We start from the raw sequence: 20,407 nt of genomic DNA on the forward strand, positions 1-20,407 counted from the left end.
GATTTCACCCTCATTTCCTATGTTTTCTAATCAACTACTTAAAAAGAAAGTATTTAGATTTTTCTCTTCTTTTGTTCAAAGTAGCAAATATCAGATAGGTTCTTAAAGAGCTATGTTGGACCCTAATTCTGCTTAAACTGAATTGAATGGTTAAATGTTTATTGATTTCAGTGAATGGAGGAACAAACCTGTACTGAGGATTTCAGAAAACCCCTGTGTGGAGTATTACGAGATTTAATCTTAGAACTGTATAAGAACAGAAGTTTGAAACTTTTTATTACAGGAAATGGAAGCTTCAGTAAAAAGACTGCTTTGAATATTACTGAAAAAAATGACAAAGGGTGTACTAATATTTATATATGAACCCAAAAAGGGGGCAGTATATATGGTCTTTATTTGCGAAACCTAAATATCTGACTTAGCAGGTCTTAACAAAGAATTAGTCCAGGAAAAAATGAAAATTATGTTACACAGCTGCCAATACAACAGCTATATTTTAAATAAAAATAACAATAATATACATGTACAATATTGTAACGATATAACTTGATGAAAATAACACTGATCAGTATCAAATCTAGGATTTCACTTATTATCCATCCTTAACAGATGAAACACATTTCACAGAAATAGATCCAGGGAGGGTGAAGTGAAGTGATATTCATGGCTTACTGTGAGAAAGTTACCATGAAAATTAAGGTTAAAACATAAAGAAGGAAACCTAAAAGAGATTTACATTCCTAAAAATTCAGCATTATACCAGCTGAGTGGATGTGCTGCAGCGAGATGGTAAACAGCAACCTTATGTTACACACCACACACACTTATGCACACACACACTCACACACAAACACACACATGCCCGTGCTCAAATGCATGTGCAGTGGTCTTCCTCAGCTGCTTGATTATACAAGCAATCACTTACCAGCTTTTGACAGGGGCAACACCAGGAATGGGGCTCACCACCCCGTTTTTAGCTGTCTGCAAGGTAGCTGTAGCTACCTAAAGTCAGAAACCCATCTAAGGTAATGTCAGGTGAACATTTTAATAGAAGTTGTTTTTTTCATCCTGAGCACATTTAAGGCACTTTTGTAAAAAATCTGAAGTTCATCAAGACTGGAAAAAAAGGTAAAAATCCTTACATGTGAGATCTGGAAATTTAAAATAAAAAAAAATCCTGACTTTTGATAAATAATTTTATTATAATAAAATACCAAGCCTATTGAAAACATGTCTTTCATAAAAGCAAGTTATATGACAATTTTTCTTGAAAAACTCATGCCTTAGTGCATGAAATATGTTAATAAATCTTTGGGGACATCTGTAACAAATTAACAGGAAATGAAAAGTCAAAGAATGACCTGTCATGTATATACAAAACATGCATTGCTCCCGGCAACACACATCATGTTTACTACAGGTATCTTTATCTTTTTCTGTTCTTGCAGGGTCCTGCCCATATCTTAATACTTTACAATTAATTACATTTCACTGAGCTATTTACAGAAGCAGAAACTAATCACACATCTTCTTACGCCCATAAATATGGGACTACAGAAGTAGAATAAATTTTAAAACAGTATGAAGAGAAGTATGCTACATAGTACTGTTCTCTAGAAGTACAGTTCATCTCTAGAAGTACAGTTCATTAATTGCTTTCTTTATGAAGATTTAAATCTAAATGAAGATGAAAGTTAAAATTCTCTCTTTCTACCTTGGCAACATTTTTTTCCAATCATTATTTAAAAAAAAATTTGCTGCAAGACAGTATTTGGATTGCTAAAAACAGTCGTAAATTGTCACAAAAGTGTCTCCAGTAAAGAACCATGAGGCTCTGGAATGCCCACTTTTTACACAGGATACAATTCATTTGTTTTCAACTAAAAATAGCTGAAATAATAGCTGTTTTCTATACATTTCTACTAGTATTAATTTTTTGCTGTTGGTGTGGTTTTCTCTCCTTTGCTATCAGTAAACACCAATACTCATACCCAAAGTGCTGGCAAATGCACTGAAGATGCACAGTGGCTACAGAAAGGAATTTATGGAGCCCTTGGGAGGTTCCTTCTGACAATAATAGGTAAAAACAGTCATCAAAGTAAAATGCACTTTTGGCTTTACTACGTCCTTTAATATTTTTAGTAGCTACCTCTATAATATACCTGATAAAAATTCTACTTTTTAACATTTAGACTTCTATTACAAAGTATTTAATGTTTTATTTAAAAAAACTCACAATAGTGATAGTGGTTAATTTGCTTTATAAAAGATAATACATTGAGTTATATATAATAATGGCTTTGATCCAATTAACTTGATATTATGCTGCTTAATAATTACTGTGACTTCAGTTCCTACAACTGTTACAGAGAATACAAATGATCGCTTAATGTACAGGAAGTGAGGATCATTTGGAAGTGCTGATTCAGAAGTATTCAAGTGCTAACAATAACTTGTTCTTTCCATGCTTTTCTTCATGTCCCATAAATGATGATTTCACAAATGTCCATGATTTTCAATGTGATACAGTTTTAGGGCAATTTTTTAATGTTCTTTTTTTTGTGTGCAAATATAAAACAAGATTATTCTGAATGTTACCATCTTGTTAAAAGTAATTGACGCTTTTACTTAAAAAGGCACCAGGATTAATGTAAGAGAATATACCTTTTACTCTTGCTTTATGAAGAGCTGTACTTGTTACTGGAGCGGAAATTATCATATCCGTGATCATTAGCTTTGAACTTTAAACAGGACTGCCTTTCCTCCAGGGACAACAGATCTTTGGATTGGCACCAGCAACACAAGCATGACTGTTAAAATAAAAGAAACAAAAGTTTTACATCACTCTGTTTTCGCACATGTGGCAAAATGCCCTGCAAATCTGCCCTTTCTCAGGGGCAGAGTAGGAAATGGCAAATGTGCAAACTGCTGTTCTGGGATTAGAGCATAAAGCACAGAAATGGGGTTCAACTCAGAGCTGCTCAAATGGCCCCATTAGCAACCGTACTTCTGGGGTACAGGAGGAGTTATACTGAGTAATTATATATAGCAGCAACCATACACATACCCCTTCAAATCTGGTCTGGAATTCAAAATGCATCTGAAAATAAAATTATTGCTCCTTATTGTTCTTTCTCTGATAATCTTTCTTGGGGAAAAATGTATTCTGATCTATGCTTTCTAAGCAAGACGCTGCTATTTAGCTCATTGTTCTGAGGTGGAAAAAAGAGAAGTTAGAAGAAGGGTGGAAACCTATATACAATTCATACATTTACTAGATGTACTGCAGAGCTTTTTCTCATGGTCCTGCTTGACCTTTGGGTGCTGGAAGTACCTTCCTCACGCTCACTTCCATGCTCAGGATGCTGGAGATCTCTTTATGTGCTCTCAGCTCCAGTACTCTCCTCTTTCAGGGAGCCAGCAGCATAGACAGGGAAGACTAGACCAACCCTAAAACCTCTGCAACCTGTGCTGTCACAATGGTGTGGGAAATACATAACACTACTAGATGTAGAGCTCACTGGCTACTGACTGAAAGATGTTTCCATCCTGCTAGTAAGGAATTTTAAAGGCCAGGCAATAGCCCTAGCTGTGGCCAGTGGTTAAATGCTTGGCAAGAAAAGAAAAAAATTAGAAAAGAAACAATTTAGATCTAAAAATCTAACATAGGCAATATAAGGACTCTGATACAGAGTGTCTAAAGATAGCAAGGGTTCACAAAGCCCAAATCTTCACATTTTCCAAGCAGACATGAAGGCTGAAGGACTGATGGGCTGCAAACTATATGCAATCCAGAGCCTGAAATCCTGTGTGGAGAATTAGTGCCCAGCTGTATTCACTCAAACCAGAACTACAAACAGGTCTGTCTCATTAAATGCTGGTGCTGGAAAGGGACAAGTACAGATTTGCACCCTCTGCCTTCCATGACTGATTGAAGTGCTCAGTCAGGAAGAGGGAGCCCAGGGTCAGCACCCTGCCTGTGAGGATGCAGAGGATGTGGCTACGTGAATCTCTGGAGCACAGTCCGAGTCCGCTTCGTCAGTGCTCTGGAAGTAGCTGGGTGCCAGCTTCAGTCAGGAAGTGATGTAGCACTGATTAACACAGTCCTCAGAGGCTTTATTGTACACTCTGCTCTTTTGCTTTCTCTTTTTGTTCCCATCAAACCTTAGTTTCCTCCCATGGAGCTTCAGCAGGAGGGAGAGAGAACATTTACCATAACCCAGTTAAGATTTAAAATAAAATTTAATGACCATTTCAAACATGTTGAAGAATTAATTTTACTGCTGACACCATTTTTAACCAGGAGTGACTCCCAGCAATCACTTACCTTAAAGCAGTTTTGGAATCTTTTGCTCACCAAATAGAGAGCTATTGGATTGATGCAGGAATTTAGTGAAGCCATGTTAATACCAATGTAGTCCATCACAAGAAAAAAGCTGTGTGGAAATTAAAGTGAGACATTTCTCATTTGCTTTGAAAAGGCTTAGTAGAGGTTTACAACTACACAAATTTGCCTTACTTTCACTCAACCAAGACTACCTATTAAATGTAATAGTGATGGGGCTTAAATCAACAGGATTAACTCATGCAGGTAGCAGTTATACTCAACAATAAAGTCTGAATCAGAAGACCATTATTGTGAAAGTAATTTCAGGAGATCCAACCATTTTAACTTTTGGAAGAAGAGGTTCACAAGGTCTTTTTCCACAAATGGAATCCTAGCTGCTCTCTTGAAAGGGAAAAAAGGGACAGAAATTCCCTTTCTCATAGCATCACATGGCAGAATAGCCCCAAAAAGGATCAGGAGGAAGATGGAGAAAAGAACGTGAATTCCTCAGAATTTTATTTCTCTGCTATTGGAGTGAAACCAGATGGTCTGGGATGAAGAAGCAGGGAAAACTCTAGAAATGCAAACTAATTCAATAGGAAATCCAAATATGCTTATAGAGAATGCCTACAATATACAGACTTTTTTTTTTTTTTTTTATTCTCACCTTAAAAGTTCACATCTGTTGGGGTCCTTCTGATCATAAATAGTGAGTTTCAAGATTCTGCTTAAGTGAAGTGGGAGCCAACACAAGGCAAAAACAAGTACCAGACAAAACACAGTTTTGGCCACCTCACGTCTCTGAGGAAGAAAATTGGACAGAACAGTATTACAGTTCCACTCTCCCTCTCTGGATTGTTGTTGTCTTCTAATAACCAAATAATAAACAAGATAAAAAAGCCTATCAAAATAGGAGATAGAAAAACATAAAATAGCTTATTTTCTTGAAATATGTGCTTGATCTTTTCTGTTGCTTTAGATGTCTCACACTGATTTGATGTATCTCTTATTACAAGGACTATGAGTAATATGAAAAATCGAGGTAATGAAAACATTTAAGCAATAATTTAAATTAAAATTAAGAACATATTTGTCTTCCCCAGCACTTTCAAATGCCAGCTTGTTTTCAATTGCATTTCCTTGTTCTTTGATCTCTCATGTTATTTTAAATGTCCCAAGAGATTCCAATTACAGCTCTAACCAAGTAAGAGGAAAGGAGGACAACATACATTATAGAATAAACAGAGTTTAACTCTAGTGACATCTGATGTTCGAGTCTGGGGCACTAGTACCTTGGAATGTATGCTTGGAATATGTTTTGTTTTGCTAACATATATTGCTAACCTCACAAGGGCTCAGCAAGAACTTGCTTCAAAACAATTAACAGTCTTATAGCAACACCTACTATATTAGAGCGTGACTTCAGATTCCATTACTAAATAGCCAACTCTCATCATAGCAAAGAAGGAATAAAACCTACAAAACCTGAAACATTAAAACCAACCAAGATAGAAACAATTTTGTGATTTTCAGGTAAAATCTTAAGTTCCTGAGGGCTCTGATATATACATATGTATATGAGTTCATAAAATCCATAAAGTTAATGGTTAGTCTTTCTACAGTTAAGAGTGGACAGGGATACATTTTTACCTGTTTTAAGTGGTCATTTAAAGCAATCTGCATCCCACTTTTCTTTCGTAACATCTCACAAGTCATGAGAGTATAGAAAAATGCTGTGATAGCCAGTGGCAAACAGAAGTAAAAGCTGAACAGCCACCAGTCTTTAGCTTGCTTGTAAAACTGTAAAGAAAAAAGCAAAGCATAAACATGGTCAGTAATTAAATGCTGAGGATTTTGCTAAGTGTGCTGTAATGAACTGATCAGTCTTTCCTGAAATTTATGTAAGGTGTACATTACAGATGAGAAAACAGGACAAGACAGCAATATGTTCAAAGCCCACAGAAAGTCAAAGATTTCTGAATGCTCTTCTTAGAAGCAGTATGCTTCAGAAATATCAGTATTTCATTTGAACATTATATTCACCTACATGGCATATACTCCTGTGGACATTACAATTCACACAACACTGAGAAGATTCAAGGAACTCTTCCAGAGATTTTATAAATGTAAGTGACTTACCATCATAAAGGATGTTTTCTGCGTGGGATGAAGCAAGCAGATTCTAAGATACCTTCCTCTGTACTCCATTGTAATCATGTCAAATGCAATAGCTTCTGGAACAGCCAGTATCACTGATATGACCCAGATCAGGACAATTTCCACAGCAGTCCACTTTGGCACTCCAATACCTTTGATGCGACTCCAAGAAGCAACTGCTCGGTACCTGAGGCAAGAGTACACATTTACAAATTCAAAATACTAGAAAACCCCAGTTTAACTGGCTTAAATTCATCTTATTTGCATTGTATCAGCCAAGTGGAAGGGTGAATTTGAGCCAATACCCGTATGGAAAACAAATTAGAAACTTCAATGAAAAACAGGTCTCACCTGTCTATACTGAGGGCACACAAACTCAGCACTGTGATGCCCACTGATGCTTTTTGAATGAAAGGCACTAATTTGCACATTTCAACACCAAAGGGCCAGTCCTCTGCAAGCAGCTGTGAAAAGAAAACAACAATAATTTAAAAAAAAAATCCCAATGCTGAAACATGGAGTTCTGTCTTGACTGTTTTCCATCAGGTCTTCTCCTACAAAGTCAGGCTGAATGGGGTTTGTTCAGACTGGAGAAGAGAAGGCACCGGGCAGACCCTGTAGCAACTTTTCAGTATCAAAAGGGGGCCTAAAAATGGCTAGAGTGGGACTTTTTACAAGGGCACTTAATCACAGAACAAAGGGGAAATGGCTTTAAACTGAGATATTGTGAATGCCTCACCTCTGAAAGTGTTCCAGGCCAGGTTGGACAGGGTATTGAGCAACCTGGTTCACTGAAAGGTGTCCCTACCCATGCCATGCCATGAAGGTTGGAACTGGACAGCCTTGGAAGTTCAAGTCAAACCATTTTACAATTTTATGCAAATCTTAGTCAAGAAGAACCTTTTCACAAGGGAGCCCCTGAGGTGTGTGCCCTCAAAACTAGACAGTAGCAGTGTAGACACTCCCTGGTGGGACAAGAGTATCACTTAAGTCTTAGTCCTGCCTCCTTAAGCCCTGCAAACTCCACTCCTTTTGCTTCTAACTTCTTCACCCCAGTGCTTATGGGGATAAATGACAGAGCTGGTGAGGATCTTCCTCATCTTTGAATTGTCTTTATCTGCCTTGAGCATTCATTGTTTTTCTTACATGTTCTAAATAACACGCCCTTGACCAGAAATACAGAAAATTACTTGAGGCTGATCAGAACAGGGACACAGCCAGTAGGTGCATATCTGGGGTGGGGTTTATTTGAAGTTTAGTGTCTAGGATCCATCATCTGAGAGGTCAGGCAACACTGGAGAGAAAGGTATCCCCCACAGTTTTCAGCTGACCATCTGATAACAAATTAAAGGACCCACTGGATACCCAAGGAGCACAGGCAGATTGATCTAAATGTTCTGCATCAGGTAAAAACATCAGATGAATCCCTCACTAATGGTCTTTATTGACCCGTTTAACAGCATTCTGTATAATAATTCCACAAGGACTATCTGCACATTCAGCATACCTCTAAGTACTAAGAAATAAAGAAAACAATAGGATGCACTTCAGGTTGGCTCATTTAACATTTTGAATCACATACTTTAATGGATATCTTGTCACATCCCCAACTGCACATTTTATCTGATTTAGGGGAAAAGATTTACTGGACACAGAAAGCACCTTCCTCACAGCTGATTCTATGAACAGACAAACGTCTGTAGCCTCAGTTTAGCAACATTTAGCCTTTGAACTCTGCTGTGAGCTTCTTTGATGGTCAAATACACCAGAGCAGCAGCCAAATTTTCCCGTTTTCATTAAAACAACATTCTCCACAACAAGGGTTGTGCCAAGAAATAGACGCAATTGTTATATAGAAGAGTAAACTTTTGTAGTTTCTGTAATTAGTTAGATTATCTTAGCCCATGTCTGTTTTTCATAACTTTCTTCAAATGAAGTCTTTGGAATCTGTTGCAGATACAGGGCCACAAAACTGAAAAGGAGAAGGAAGAATGATGCCTACCCAGAAGAGACTGGAAAATCATTCACTTGGCTTGGGTCTCTTCAAACAACTCATTTAAGAGGGTTGTAAGAAAAAGACCTGGGAGTGCTAGAGACACCTAGCTGAACATGAGCTGTCAGTGTGCCCACGTGACCAAGAAGGCAAATGGCATCCTGGCCTGTATCAAAAGGACCAGGGCAGTGATTGTCCCTGTGTTTGGCACTGGTGAGGCCATACCTCAAGTGCTGTGTCCAGTTCTGGGCCCCTCACTACAAGAAAGACATTGAGGTTGAAGTGATAGAGTCTGTTCAGTGAAGGGCAACAAAGCTGGTGAAGGGTCTGGAGAATAAGTTGCATGAGGAACATCTGAGTCAGCTGTGATTATTTAGTCTGGAGAAGAAGAGACCTTGCTGTTCTCTACAACTGCCTGAAAGGAGGCTGTAATGAAGTGGGGGTTGGCCTCTTCTCCAAGTAAGAAACAACAGGAGAAGAGGAAACAGCCTCAAGTTGCACCATGGAAGGTTTAGATGGGGTATTAGGAAAAAAATTCACTGAAAGGGCTCTCAGGTATTGGAACAGGCTGCTCAGTGAAGAGTTCAAAAAAAGAGATGTACATGTAGCTCTTGAGGACACGTTTTAGGGATGATCACAGTGATGGTGAAGTTGATGGTTGGACTTGATGATCTTAAGAGATCTTCACTAAGCTTAACTATTCCATGATTCTATGATTGAAGGTAGCCAGAGAGATGCCCGATCACACTGGTTTGGTGGAGCAAAGTCCTTGTGCAAACATACATGTCCATCTAAGGACTTACATGGTCCATGAGAGGTTTTGAAAAGTCCTGATATAATTTTAAGGTAATTTTAGTTGAACATAAGCTTTTGGGAATCTCTGTGAAGTACCCACCAGTATTTTCAGGTACCAGAACACCTCAAAATATCTGCTTTAGCTCTGTGTTTTAATGGAATGTTTAAAAGAACAGCAGTAGACAAACTGCAACATATCCCCCCCCAAATTTCTATTTATTCAATGATCTACTTAAGTAAGACAAAAAATGCAATGCCTCTGCAGAAATGAAGTACACAAATAAATTCTAATGATTTATGTATCTCGAGAATTTTATGGAAAGCAATAAAGCAGAGGAAGTAGGGATGAGGTTGCAATAACCATAAAGTTTCATTTGCTTATGTGATGTGGGAAAATAACACAGTCCGTAATGGAAGTATTTTCAGTAAAGCCTCTTCTGGAGATGACTTCTGAATTTCTGTAAGGGGGTGATGGTAACACTCTACTATTAAAACTGCAATGTGAATAATTACATGTAGTCTAAATTTACACCCTACAGAACTGAATGACACTCAGACTAATTTATATTGACCAGACAGTGAACCTCCAGCCTCTCACATCTATTTGCCACAGAAATCAAAGACTGGGTAGCAAGTACATTGGATACTTTTTTTTATGGTACCTACTGTACATTGTAGACAAGTGTACATAAAACTAGAGAGAACTCATTAAAAAAGCACTACAAAGTAAAATATTCTTTTCTTCATAACTGAATTGCAGCACTTTGGTCAAATCTGCATTGGTAGGATCTGTTGAAAACTTTTATTTACATCTAGCTGGTGTGTAGACACTCCCTGTCTCTCTTCCCTAAAATCACAGTAGTTCAGCCACATGTTGTAGGTTTCACTGAACTAGTACTTATCTTTCAGGTGCAGACAGTCACTCCTGTGCTCCAAACTGACTGAATTTGAGCCAGCTCCAGTTTGGGATTATAAAGGCGTGGCACACAACTGAATGCAATCTACTGAGAGAAAGGGTGCTTTAGCTTCGGTTTATCATAACACAAAAACATTACTTTCATTCAGCCAGTTTGTATCAGGGCAGAATGGACATGCAGCTGTCTGCACTGGATTGCAAAAACATGTGCTTTATGTCTTGCAGCTGATGTATTGTGAAATTTGAGCATTTTAATGCATGAGTCACAAGTTTCTCTATTATGGTATTGCAAGTGGTTAATGCTATGCTTTACAACAAAAGCTTGAAAACAGTAAAAAGGTAAAAGGGAGGAAAAAAGAATGTTTTGATTACTGAACTATGTTTTCTTGATGTTTCTGTTTGTTCTCTGTATAGCTATCCCTTCAAATACAGCCTTGAAATACAGTGAAGATCCAGTGTAAAGTATTTGGGAGCATCACCTTTGTGGACAATGATAATTCTTAGTGAAATACAGATGTAGGCTATTGCAATTTTGTATGAGTAAAATTATTCTCTTATGAGTCACAATAAGGTAGCTGTGAAAAGATTGTCATTTTACAAATGACAAATTACTTGGAGCTGTGAGAGGAGATACTGCCAAGTGGCAGCAAAGAGAAAAATAGTGTTGTGTTTTCATAAGTAAGATGCCAAGAGTAAGATGGCCAAGTCTGCCACTGGCTGTATTCCGAGTGACCTTTCCAATGTTTTATAGTCACTTGTTTTACACAGGGAAAGTCTTACTTGCTGAGCATCAATGATGTGTTCAAGATGAAATAGATCAAAAGGGAAGGGAAAACATTACAGAATGAAGTGAAATCATACTTAAAAGAACAACACATCTGATGCACGCCTAGCCAACACTTTCTCAGACCAGACAGATCTGAGCCTAAACTGAAGTGCAAGCTGCAGAGCTATGAAAGAAGCCCCAAGAGATGCTGTGATTCACAGACACACCTGCGAACCACAATTCCCACTCTTCTTCCTCTTAGTTGTGCAAGAACTGAAAGATGTTCTCAGTCTGCTTCTGGAATGAGCCAGGCTGTGAGCATGATGTGCTGTTTCAGGGCTCAGCTGCTGTGGTCCCCAGCCAGCAGGCTGATACCTGGCTCCAACCCACTGCTGCTCATGGGCTGCAGTCGGGCAGGAAGAAGCAGAAGAGCGTGCGGATATTCCTGTCAGTGTTCCAGTCCCAAGCAGTGAATGCACATGGGAACACAGAGCAGGAATTTGTGCTTCGGCCGAGCCGTGTGTTCACAGCAAGTCTCTTTCACAGGACAGTGGACTTGATTTTCATCATTATAAACAGCAGGTACAAGAGACACCAGACATGCAGCTCTACGCCTAATTCACATTCAACAATTTTTCTCTTATATATCTCTGAAATGACTGGTAGATTTTCACCTGATTTTTTTTTTTTTTTTTTGACACAGAGAGGTCACACAGGTATTTTACAGGAACAAGCATTTTTCAAAACAGAAAATTTCCCCAGGAAATTAAGGTTATGATCAGGGATAAGTCAGACAGCATTACAAACTTATTACTATTTAGGGATAGTTATGTCAGGGTGAGGATCTCCCCTCTAGAAAAGAAAATATATTTCCTAGTGTCAAGCATAACTAGGAATGCTTTACTGATCTATCCAATAAACAATGTAAAATCTTAGTCTGAGCCATGCAATTACTTTATTTTCTTGTATATTTTATATAACTCCTGCTAGAAACTTAATTTTAAAACATTAAAATAAAAGCAATTTTATACAGTCATCTTGAAAATGACAGAAACTCATAATGTGCTCTTGAAGTAAAAAAAATCTTCAGGTCAAAACTTCCTTTTTTTTTGTCACATGCATCTTTTATACATGCAAATGTATACACAGCCAATGTATACATAATGAAAAAAACTACTTACAATTTACAAATCTATACTAGCATCATCAAACTTACTTCAGTTTGGAGATCCATCATGAAAACAAAATATGTGTAGCTTTAACAGCATTCAGACATTTCCACTACTTCATATATTTGACTTCAGAATGGATTGTTCCCATCTAAACACAGAAAAGTTACCCCTCCCTGCTACTGCCTGCAGAACCCAGACAGGTTCCTCCACTGGACAATTCAGATCTTTCTGAGGTGCCTATAACCTGCACTTGATCACCATAAAGGGTTCTTAAACAAAACAGACTTCTGGGTTAACATGGTCAGAAATCAATAAACTTTATGGAAGAAATTCTGAGATGAACTTTGCAAGACCTCAAGTAAGTAGTTCAGATCTTGAAGGAAAGGAAATAATGCATTTCTTCCACTAAAATGGCCACTGTCTTTAACATCAGAAGAACCAGCAACCAAGAGTTCTAATATGGAATAGTGAGAATCCTTTCTAAAGAGAAGCACCTTGATTAGAAAGTTGGAAAAAATGTTGGCTTTATCATGATGCATGGCCTACTACATTACGAGAGTTAGTAAGTTCATCACAAATAAATTTCCATGGAATTTTTTTCAGAGAACAGCTGTATTTAAAAAGGAGCCAATTTGTGTCTGCATGGTATATAGAGTCCCTAATCTGGCCTTTCTTTTATTTCCAGTGCTTGATAATGCCATGTTATGTTAACCATAATTTTTATGAAATCCCTAAATTAAGTGAATGAAAACAAATCAGTGCCTACAAAGCCAACTCTAGCCCTTAATTAGTGGCTTCGATAAAGACCACATTTTTTTCCTTCCCTTGAAATTTTTTTCGCCACTCTTCCATTGTGCTCTGCGAAAAAGGAACCTGTGGCAGTAATGCCAGGTAGATATTCTTCCTCAGACATCTTTTGGTAGTCAGAGTTCAGAACACTCCACAATAATGTGCAGAGCCTAGATTTCTCCCCTTGTCAAAATTCCCCTGGCATATGACAATAAATTGGATTTAATACACAGGAATAAATATCACAATATAAGAGAGAGAGAGATGTTATTTGTGCTTCAGAAGAGAAAGCATGTTAGTGTGTGATTTGATTATGGTTTTTTAAACCTGTGAGAGGCAAAGCTATTGTAAGCTTGGAATTTACAGTCCTGATGTTTTGGTGTCTTAGACACAGGACTTAGCAACTTTATTTACTTGGGAAAGTCAGCATAAACTGTCCAGACCTGCAGACCTGTACTGTCAGGTGGACAAGCTGCCACTGTCTTGTCTTCCAAAGTTTAAGTGCAGGGAAGGACATTAAAAGCTCACTGGCCACCTACTCTATCCTTCTGCTCCTTAATTGCTGTTTGCAGCCTCAAATTAACAAGGATGTGCTTACTTATTGTTTAGTGGAGCAGCATAGGATCACCTGCACATCCAATTAGTAGCAATTTTTCGAAGTATCTACACTGCCAAGACATTACATACAGCAGAATGACTGTCTCAGACTTTCCTCTGCTTCCCGTCCTGCAGCTCAGAGAACCAGGCAAAGCCAGACCTTTTACCAGGACCCAGAATGACAAAAAGGTCTGCCAGGTTCTACATGCTGGAACTGAACACCTTTGAAACTCTCATTTCATAGCCAGTTTCCTGACTGTGACAGATTCTGATATTTTCCATTTTCTACTGAACATATTGCATGATATTAAAATTTAGGAAGTACAATGGACTAATTAGCATCTTATGTCTTGGACTGCACTTGCCTCCCTGTCCAGGTAACACCTGCTTTTCTTTAGACACCCTCAATTTAGGAGACGTCAATTTTCATTTGTACACTTTTTCATCTGTTTATATATTCACTTAAACAGTCTCAGGGGACATCTTTTGCAGTTATCCCTTTTAATATCTAGTAAAAAGCTTCTTCGAGTGAAGCTTTTGAATTGTCTCCTACGGGTCTGTCTGGAAAGCATTCACAGACACTTTCACACTTCCTAGGGCAAGTGTTGTGGAGAGAACTGCTGACATTTTATTAACATGAGAAACTCTCTCACACTGTTTCATGCAGCTGCCTTACTGATGATGCGGTAGCAAATTTTGAATCTGGATCCGTTTCCTGCAGTTGCAAGTTGTTTCAAACTGCAAGTTACAATTGCTAAGTACACTTGATTTACTGAGGGAGCCTTTGCTTCTAGTACTCCTGAGTGATCAAAGACAGTTTTTCATTGCATTTCTACATGTATTCTCCCTGCTGCTCTGGAATGAAATGGGATGCAGAGTCGATGAAAAGTTACCAACTCAAACTGCCATCAAAATTTTGATTAAATAAACACAGTAATATGCTTTTTCCCCTTTTTTTAAAAAAAAACCCTTGAATTTATTAAAAAACTTAATTTATTAAAAATTAAGAATTTTTGTTGAATATATATTTTACAAAAACACATTTTAAAAGCAGTTATTTTGTTTTCTAAATTCCACCTTCATTCAAAAGAGCACACTTCTCTCACAAGAATTAAGAGCGTACAGTATAAAAACCACTGAAGCTTCAAATCTGAGAACTATCATGTAATCACAATTAACTGAATCATGAATTTAACACAATTATGACATTTCCTGCTTTGCAATACTTAAATAATTTGAAGGGGTAAAGACAGAAGATTCTCTCACCTCAGCAGCTTCTGGGATAATTATGGATTCAAAATCTGTCCCTTCAGTGTGACTTTCTAAAAGTACAAGTAAAACCCCCTAGTTTACAATCATGCATACAAAGTGAAGAGAAGGTGATAGAGGTGACTTTATGAAGACACTGTTGGGTGCTCAGGAATCCAGACTATAAACTTTTAAAGCAGAAGGAGCTCTACTATTTCCAGTATACCTTCAGAGTGCTAGATTACAGCTAGAAGTTGGATTCAACTGCACAACTAATTCCTTAGGACAAATGGATTGCACAAGATGGGTAGAGAAGACAGGAGTACCTCCATGGCAAGTCTTATCAAGTCAAAACACAGACTACTGAAGTTGCAAGAGGAGCAGGTGTGGCTCATCCCCTCTCGGCTGCCCATACTGCAACATTAGCAAAGGGTGAAGGGGTTCGCAGATCAGGAAAGCCTCCTGTCTCCCAACCAAGAAATGTATAAAACGGCTTAGCTGAACGATCTTGGTTCCTCCTAAAAAAGCCTCTGTGCCAAAACGGACTGTTACAGACCCATGTAAAGGTATCATGACCAAGCTTTCCGCAGCTGAGCACAAGAGACCGAGTGGTACCCACAGGAGAGCGTCCTCTGTGCCTCCCCTCCATTTCTCGACCAGCCCACTGAACATTTATCTATTGCATCTATTTCCTTTATCCCTGCGACAGCATCTGTTTCCAGGTGATTTTCAGAGCTTGGCCACCTCTGTTCTGCCGCACTCTCAGCCTGGAACGCTGAGAGGGATGGGACTGAGGCACAGAGAAGGTGCCATCTGCGACCGCATCTGACCAGAATACCACCCTCCGGCAGGGCTTTGTGAAGTCCACGGGTGCCTCCCAGCCAGGCAGGGACGCGTCTCCCCGCGGCGGGGACGGGCATCTGCGAGGACCAGCAAGGCGCACCGAGGGCTGCACTTCCGCGCCCGCTCCCGAATCCATCCCCGGCCCCTCCTCACCTTGTAGACGTTGACGGGGATGTCGATGATGATGTGGAGCAGGTCGCCCAGGGCCAAGCTGGCGATGAGAATGTTGGGCCCGTTCCTCATGCACTTGTTCTTGTAGATGATCCGCAGCAGCGTGGAGTTGCCGATGATGCCCAGGACGAAGACCAGGCAGGACACGACCGTGTTGATGTACTTGAAAGTCTCCTTGATCTCCGTCTGCCCCGTGCACATGGGGGGCGAGGCGGAGCGCGGCCGCCCTCCAGCCGGCCCCGCGCCCTTGGGCAGCGCGCCCGGGCGGGACGCGTTGTGCAGCGCGGGGGTCGCGGCCGTCGGGGGCGCGGCGGCGGAGCTCTGCCTGTCCGGGCCCGGCCGGAGCAGCGAGCCGTCCTCCTCGGCGGCGGCGCGGCAGCTGAGGAGCAGCAGGAGGAGGAGGAGGATGGGCATGGCTGCGCGGCACGGCAGATTGCCCCCGCCGCCGTCAGCGCCGACCTGCGCGGAGAGAGGGGACGGGGCGTCAGCCGCGGGGACACCGCGCCTTGCCGCTCGCTCTCCCGGGGCCAGGGACGGGGCCGGGGCGCTGCCAGTCCCCGGGCGGTGCTGGCGCCGCGGGCGGCTCAGCCGGCAGAGCAGAGCCAGGGTGAAAACCTGCGCGGCGGCGGCCGCGGCCAGCAGCCCCTCCCGGCCGGACCTGCTCGGCGTCGCCCTGCTCGTCTCCCCCTCACCTCGCCGAGAGGAGCCGAGCCGATCCTCCCAGCCCACCGGCCGGGCGAGCCGAACGCGCTCCGCTGGCTGTCGCGGCGCTCCGCGCCCCGGCTGCGAGTCCCCGCCCGGGCTCGGCTGCCGCCGCTGGCCGGCGATGGGCGCTCCGCTCGGGAAGGCGGCGGGGACGGGCGCTTGCGGCAGAGCCCGGTGTCCGTCAGCCGTGCACCAGACCCCGTGGCCAAAGTCGCGTCGGCGGCGCAGGGCCCCCCCCTTTTCTAAAACATTCAACCGCATCTGGCCCATCAGTCACAGCCAGACCCCACCCGCATCCTCCGCCCCCAGCGCAGCCCGGCCCAGCCCCCCCTCCCGCCGGCCCGGGGAGCCTCCCATCGCCGCTGTCAGGAGTCCCCACCGGCCGAAGGGCTCCCGACCTCGGTACCCACCAAGCTAAATGCCTTGCGACGTCTCCCTTGCTTTTACCGGGCTGACTTGGCAGCCTAAATAAGCGGACTTTGCGGGCTTTAAAACAATTTTCCAGGAGGGTTGTAACAAGAGGTAACATTGGTAACTCCAGGCGCTGCTGGTGGACAATTGGGAAGCAGACGGCACTTCCCTGATGTCCTGTTCGAGGCTTACCCCCAGTAGCTTCGTACGGGATTCTCCGCCCTGCAGAATCCCCCCTTGCGCAGCCCGAGGGGCGCACAAGCTGGAGAAGATGGATGTACAACGTCTACGAGTTTAGTGCCGCGTTTTAAAGCGCTTCACAAAACCTTTCTTACATCAGAAACAGTATTTTGACTGCTCTGAAGTTGCAGTTCGGTTATCCTGTTGGTTGCCTCTTTGGGAAGCCTTAGCAAGGCGTCTGCTCTCAGGGAACTCGTTCCAGTCTTTGTGCCCTGCAGTGAAGCGTGAGGAAAGGAGGAAAGAGATTTGTACAGTATTTTGTGGAGACTAAGAACAGCCTCTGCAGCTTGGAGACAATTGCATGTCTAACTAAAGAGAGCTGAATTTAGAAGTGTTTCTCAACATCTCTGTGTACATCTCCCTGATGTTCTTTTTTTCTTAAATCATTCTGGAAAGTGAATCTTGAATATATACATGTTTTGTTAGAGAAGCAACCTGCTCAGCTACATTATTAACATACCCATATGAGAAAACACTGATAGCCACATACCTTTATTTTGCAAAAATTGGTGATCTGATTTATTTAATCTTTCCAGCGTCTCCTGCTAACACAGACTTGTGCTACTGGAGCATACACCCATTTCTTGTCCTCATTTAGCTTCCTTTTCACATCTCCACATTTGTTTAAAAGACTTCTCTATTAAACACCTTTCACGTTCAGTCATTCTTGATCGACTTCCTCATTTATGTCACAGTTCTTTTTCTTCCCATTTGAAATTGCAGTATTTGTGGAGTAAAGCTATTAAAGTCACTTCTAAACTGTACAAGGGTACCTGGAGGCTGATTGCACTCCAGCTGGAAGACTGATCTTCCCAAGTTCAGGTTTTTCAAGACTGTGCTGTGATTCACTTTTAAACACATGATTCACTTTTAAACAACATGGCTGATTCCTCTCCCAAAGATAAAAGTATGAACATTGAATTCAATATTATATTCTGAACCCCGGGGATTTAAACAGTCTTCAGTTTTCACGTTTGCATTTTCTCAATTTCCAATTCAGCAATCCATAAGCAAAAAATATTCTGCTAAATGCAATATTGATTTAGAAACTCTTGCCAAATAACACAGTATTAACTTTAATCTCAAAATGCTTTTTTACTTGCAAGGTTCCAGCTAAGTCTCGAAGGCTTCTGTGCTGATCCAGACAATCAAGAAATACACTGTGACTGTAGCATCAGATATGTTTGCTAAACATTTTTTATTATCACAACTCCGTAAGACATTTGCTATTAGTGCAAATTATTAATTATGCAAAATATTGCTGCCACTTACTTCAGCTCCAGAATTTTTAGTAACAGCAATTTAGTTTCTAAAATGTTTAATGTTAGTATATACAAACTTAGTGTATACAGACCTTCAGGCACAGGCTGATCCCCGAAGCACAGTACTCTTTCATATTGCACAAAATGAGTCTACGTGGCAAAGCATCTAAACTGCTTCTGGCTGCAACTAGTTAAATTTTCCACCCTTTTTTGTTTCTAGCATTTTTTCAGATATTTGAGGAATTAAACCCAGCATATGCTTTGGAATAAGTATGCTTTAATTAATGAAAATTAAAGGAAAACATAATTTAACATAAATTTATGTGAGAATTAAGATAATACTGTATAAAATACCAAGACCATATCAGATATCTTGGCAAATTGATTTTAATTTGAATGAAGATCAACCAACAAGATTAATTCAGACTGCAACAAGAGAAAAACATCTGTAAATATAATAAACTTGTGCCCTTTAAGTGGCCTCTGCTAATAAAGCTATGAAAGAAATTCCTTACTGAACTGTATGGAATACATTATATAAAATTATGGAATGTGTCTGGCTATTTTTTCCCCTGGGAAGCAGAAATACTCCTTGTTCTACGGAAAGTTCACTTTTGTACAAAGCAGGGAAAGCTGGACCCTCCAGACTGCCTGTTACCCATTTTATTGCATTCTGCACTTCCACTGCATTTCATCCCACCAGGTATTAACAATCATATGAATTAGCCAGTCAGTATTTTAATTATCAGTCAGATGCAACATTTCCATCAATGACTGATACTGTTTGGAGTTTTATTTTTTTTCCTAATTTGGAATGACCTATTATGTTACATGTAATATAAATCATGAGAAGTGGTCACAATTATGGCATCAAAAAGTCCTTTAATTAACAAGGTTATGAGACACACTGCAGGACTGTATGTTTTAATTAATATAATACTTTTTGAATCAATGAGAATTTTATTATGAGTTTTGCAGGTACTTTTGCAAATCCCATTAACTTTCTGTTTATGTTGTTCAGCAACTAAAGCAACCTCAGAAGTCTGCCCCACCAGGCCTGCTTGCATTTTTTTTTTAATAGAGTCTGGTGGAAATTTGTCCACTAACTGGGGCAAGTCTGGGATGAATAGAAAGAATAGCTGTCTCAGTGTGAGCCACTCATTAGATACATGAGTTGAATTAATGTCAGAAAATAGTCCTCTGTGTTGCAGAAGTTACTATAGAAACATTACCAATGGCAATTTTGAAAGCATAAAAGCACTTTGAGAAATTGAGATATTAGGATATTGCAGTTTTGGAACTGCATATGTTCATGTTCTGGACAGATTATAAAGAAGAATGACATTATCTATCTCTTTCTTTTTCCTTAGTTTATTCTTACAAAAAAAGATGGAATAAATTTTATTATGCTCTATAGCTATGCTTTGTCTTTTCCTACAAAGCTAAGCAACTTCCATAAATAATAGTATTGTCTGTCAATTGCAGTGTATTGACATTATAACTAATTCTTGAAACAATGAAGCAAAATTTATTTTATCATAAAAAGTTACAATAAAACCCTACAAGTAGATAGCACCAATGAAACATGAAGTTTGGATGCAGATAGCTGTTTTAATGTAGATTACATTGTATATGATTGCAAGATCAAAACAATGACAGACAATCAAATTTGCACTAAGAAGGAAAAATGTGTCTATCTCTTATAGTCCTTTTAATAAAAGGATGAGGAGCTTGAGGATTTTTTAATGGAATTAAGTTCAAGCCTTTGAGTCAGACTGGTTGTTAACTGAAATTATTCTTCCTGTCTAACTCTAAAATTAAAATCAATATGCTTAGTAAAATTTATTCTGCTCATCCTTCCTATTCAGCAGCAGCAAAGGAAATCACAAGGTAAATTACAGTTTTGAAACTGATATAGCAGCATATAATTAAATTGAGGTATACAACACACTGAACTATTGCCTATTAGGGGAAAAGTTATTGAAACAGGTTTGGGGAAGTAGCTGCAGGTTTGA

At 40.2% G+C, this 20,407-nt stretch overlaps 1 protein-coding gene across 1 annotated transcript; it reads right to left on the reverse strand.

Annotated features, from left to right (window-relative positions):
- Positions 1 to 2,678: 2,678 nt before the first annotated feature.
- Positions 2,679 to 16,188, reverse strand: EDNRB (endothelin receptor type B). Its single transcript, XM_062514804.1, has 7 exons — positions 15,757 to 16,188; positions 6,836 to 6,948; positions 6,467 to 6,671; positions 5,978 to 6,127; positions 4,995 to 5,128; positions 4,328 to 4,436; positions 2,679 to 2,810 (listed from the first exon to the last, which is right to left on the reverse strand). Exons 1-7 carry the CDS (start codon positions 16,186 to 16,188, stop codon positions 2,679 to 2,681), a joined length of 1,275 nt encoding a protein of 424 aa, XP_062370788.1.
- Between the last annotated feature and the right edge of the window lie 4,219 nt (positions 16,189 to 20,407).

Source organism: Cinclus cinclus, chromosome 2 (genome assembly GCF_963662255.1).
Source record: "Cinclus cinclus chromosome 2, bCinCin1.1, whole genome shotgun sequence".
Taxonomy (NCBI): domain Eukaryota; kingdom Metazoa; phylum Chordata; class Aves; order Passeriformes; family Cinclidae; genus Cinclus; species Cinclus cinclus.

What these genes read in the sequence shown, in the direction of transcription:
- EDNRB (XM_062514804.1), bottom strand. Translation starts at nt 16,188, where the DNA reads ATGCCCATCCTCCTCCTCCTCCTGCTGCTCCTCAGCTGCCGCGCCGCC. An exon ending in TGTGCCCTCAGTATAGACAG is followed by an intron (nt 6,672 to 6,835) that starts GTGAGACCTGTT and finishes CTCTTGCCTCAG; the next exon opens with GTACCGAGCAGTTGCTTCTT. An exon ending in GATTCCAAAACTGCTTTAAG is followed by an intron (nt 2,811 to 4,327) that starts GTAAGTGATTGC and finishes TTATTTTAACAG; the next exon opens with TCATGCTTGTGTTGCTGGTG.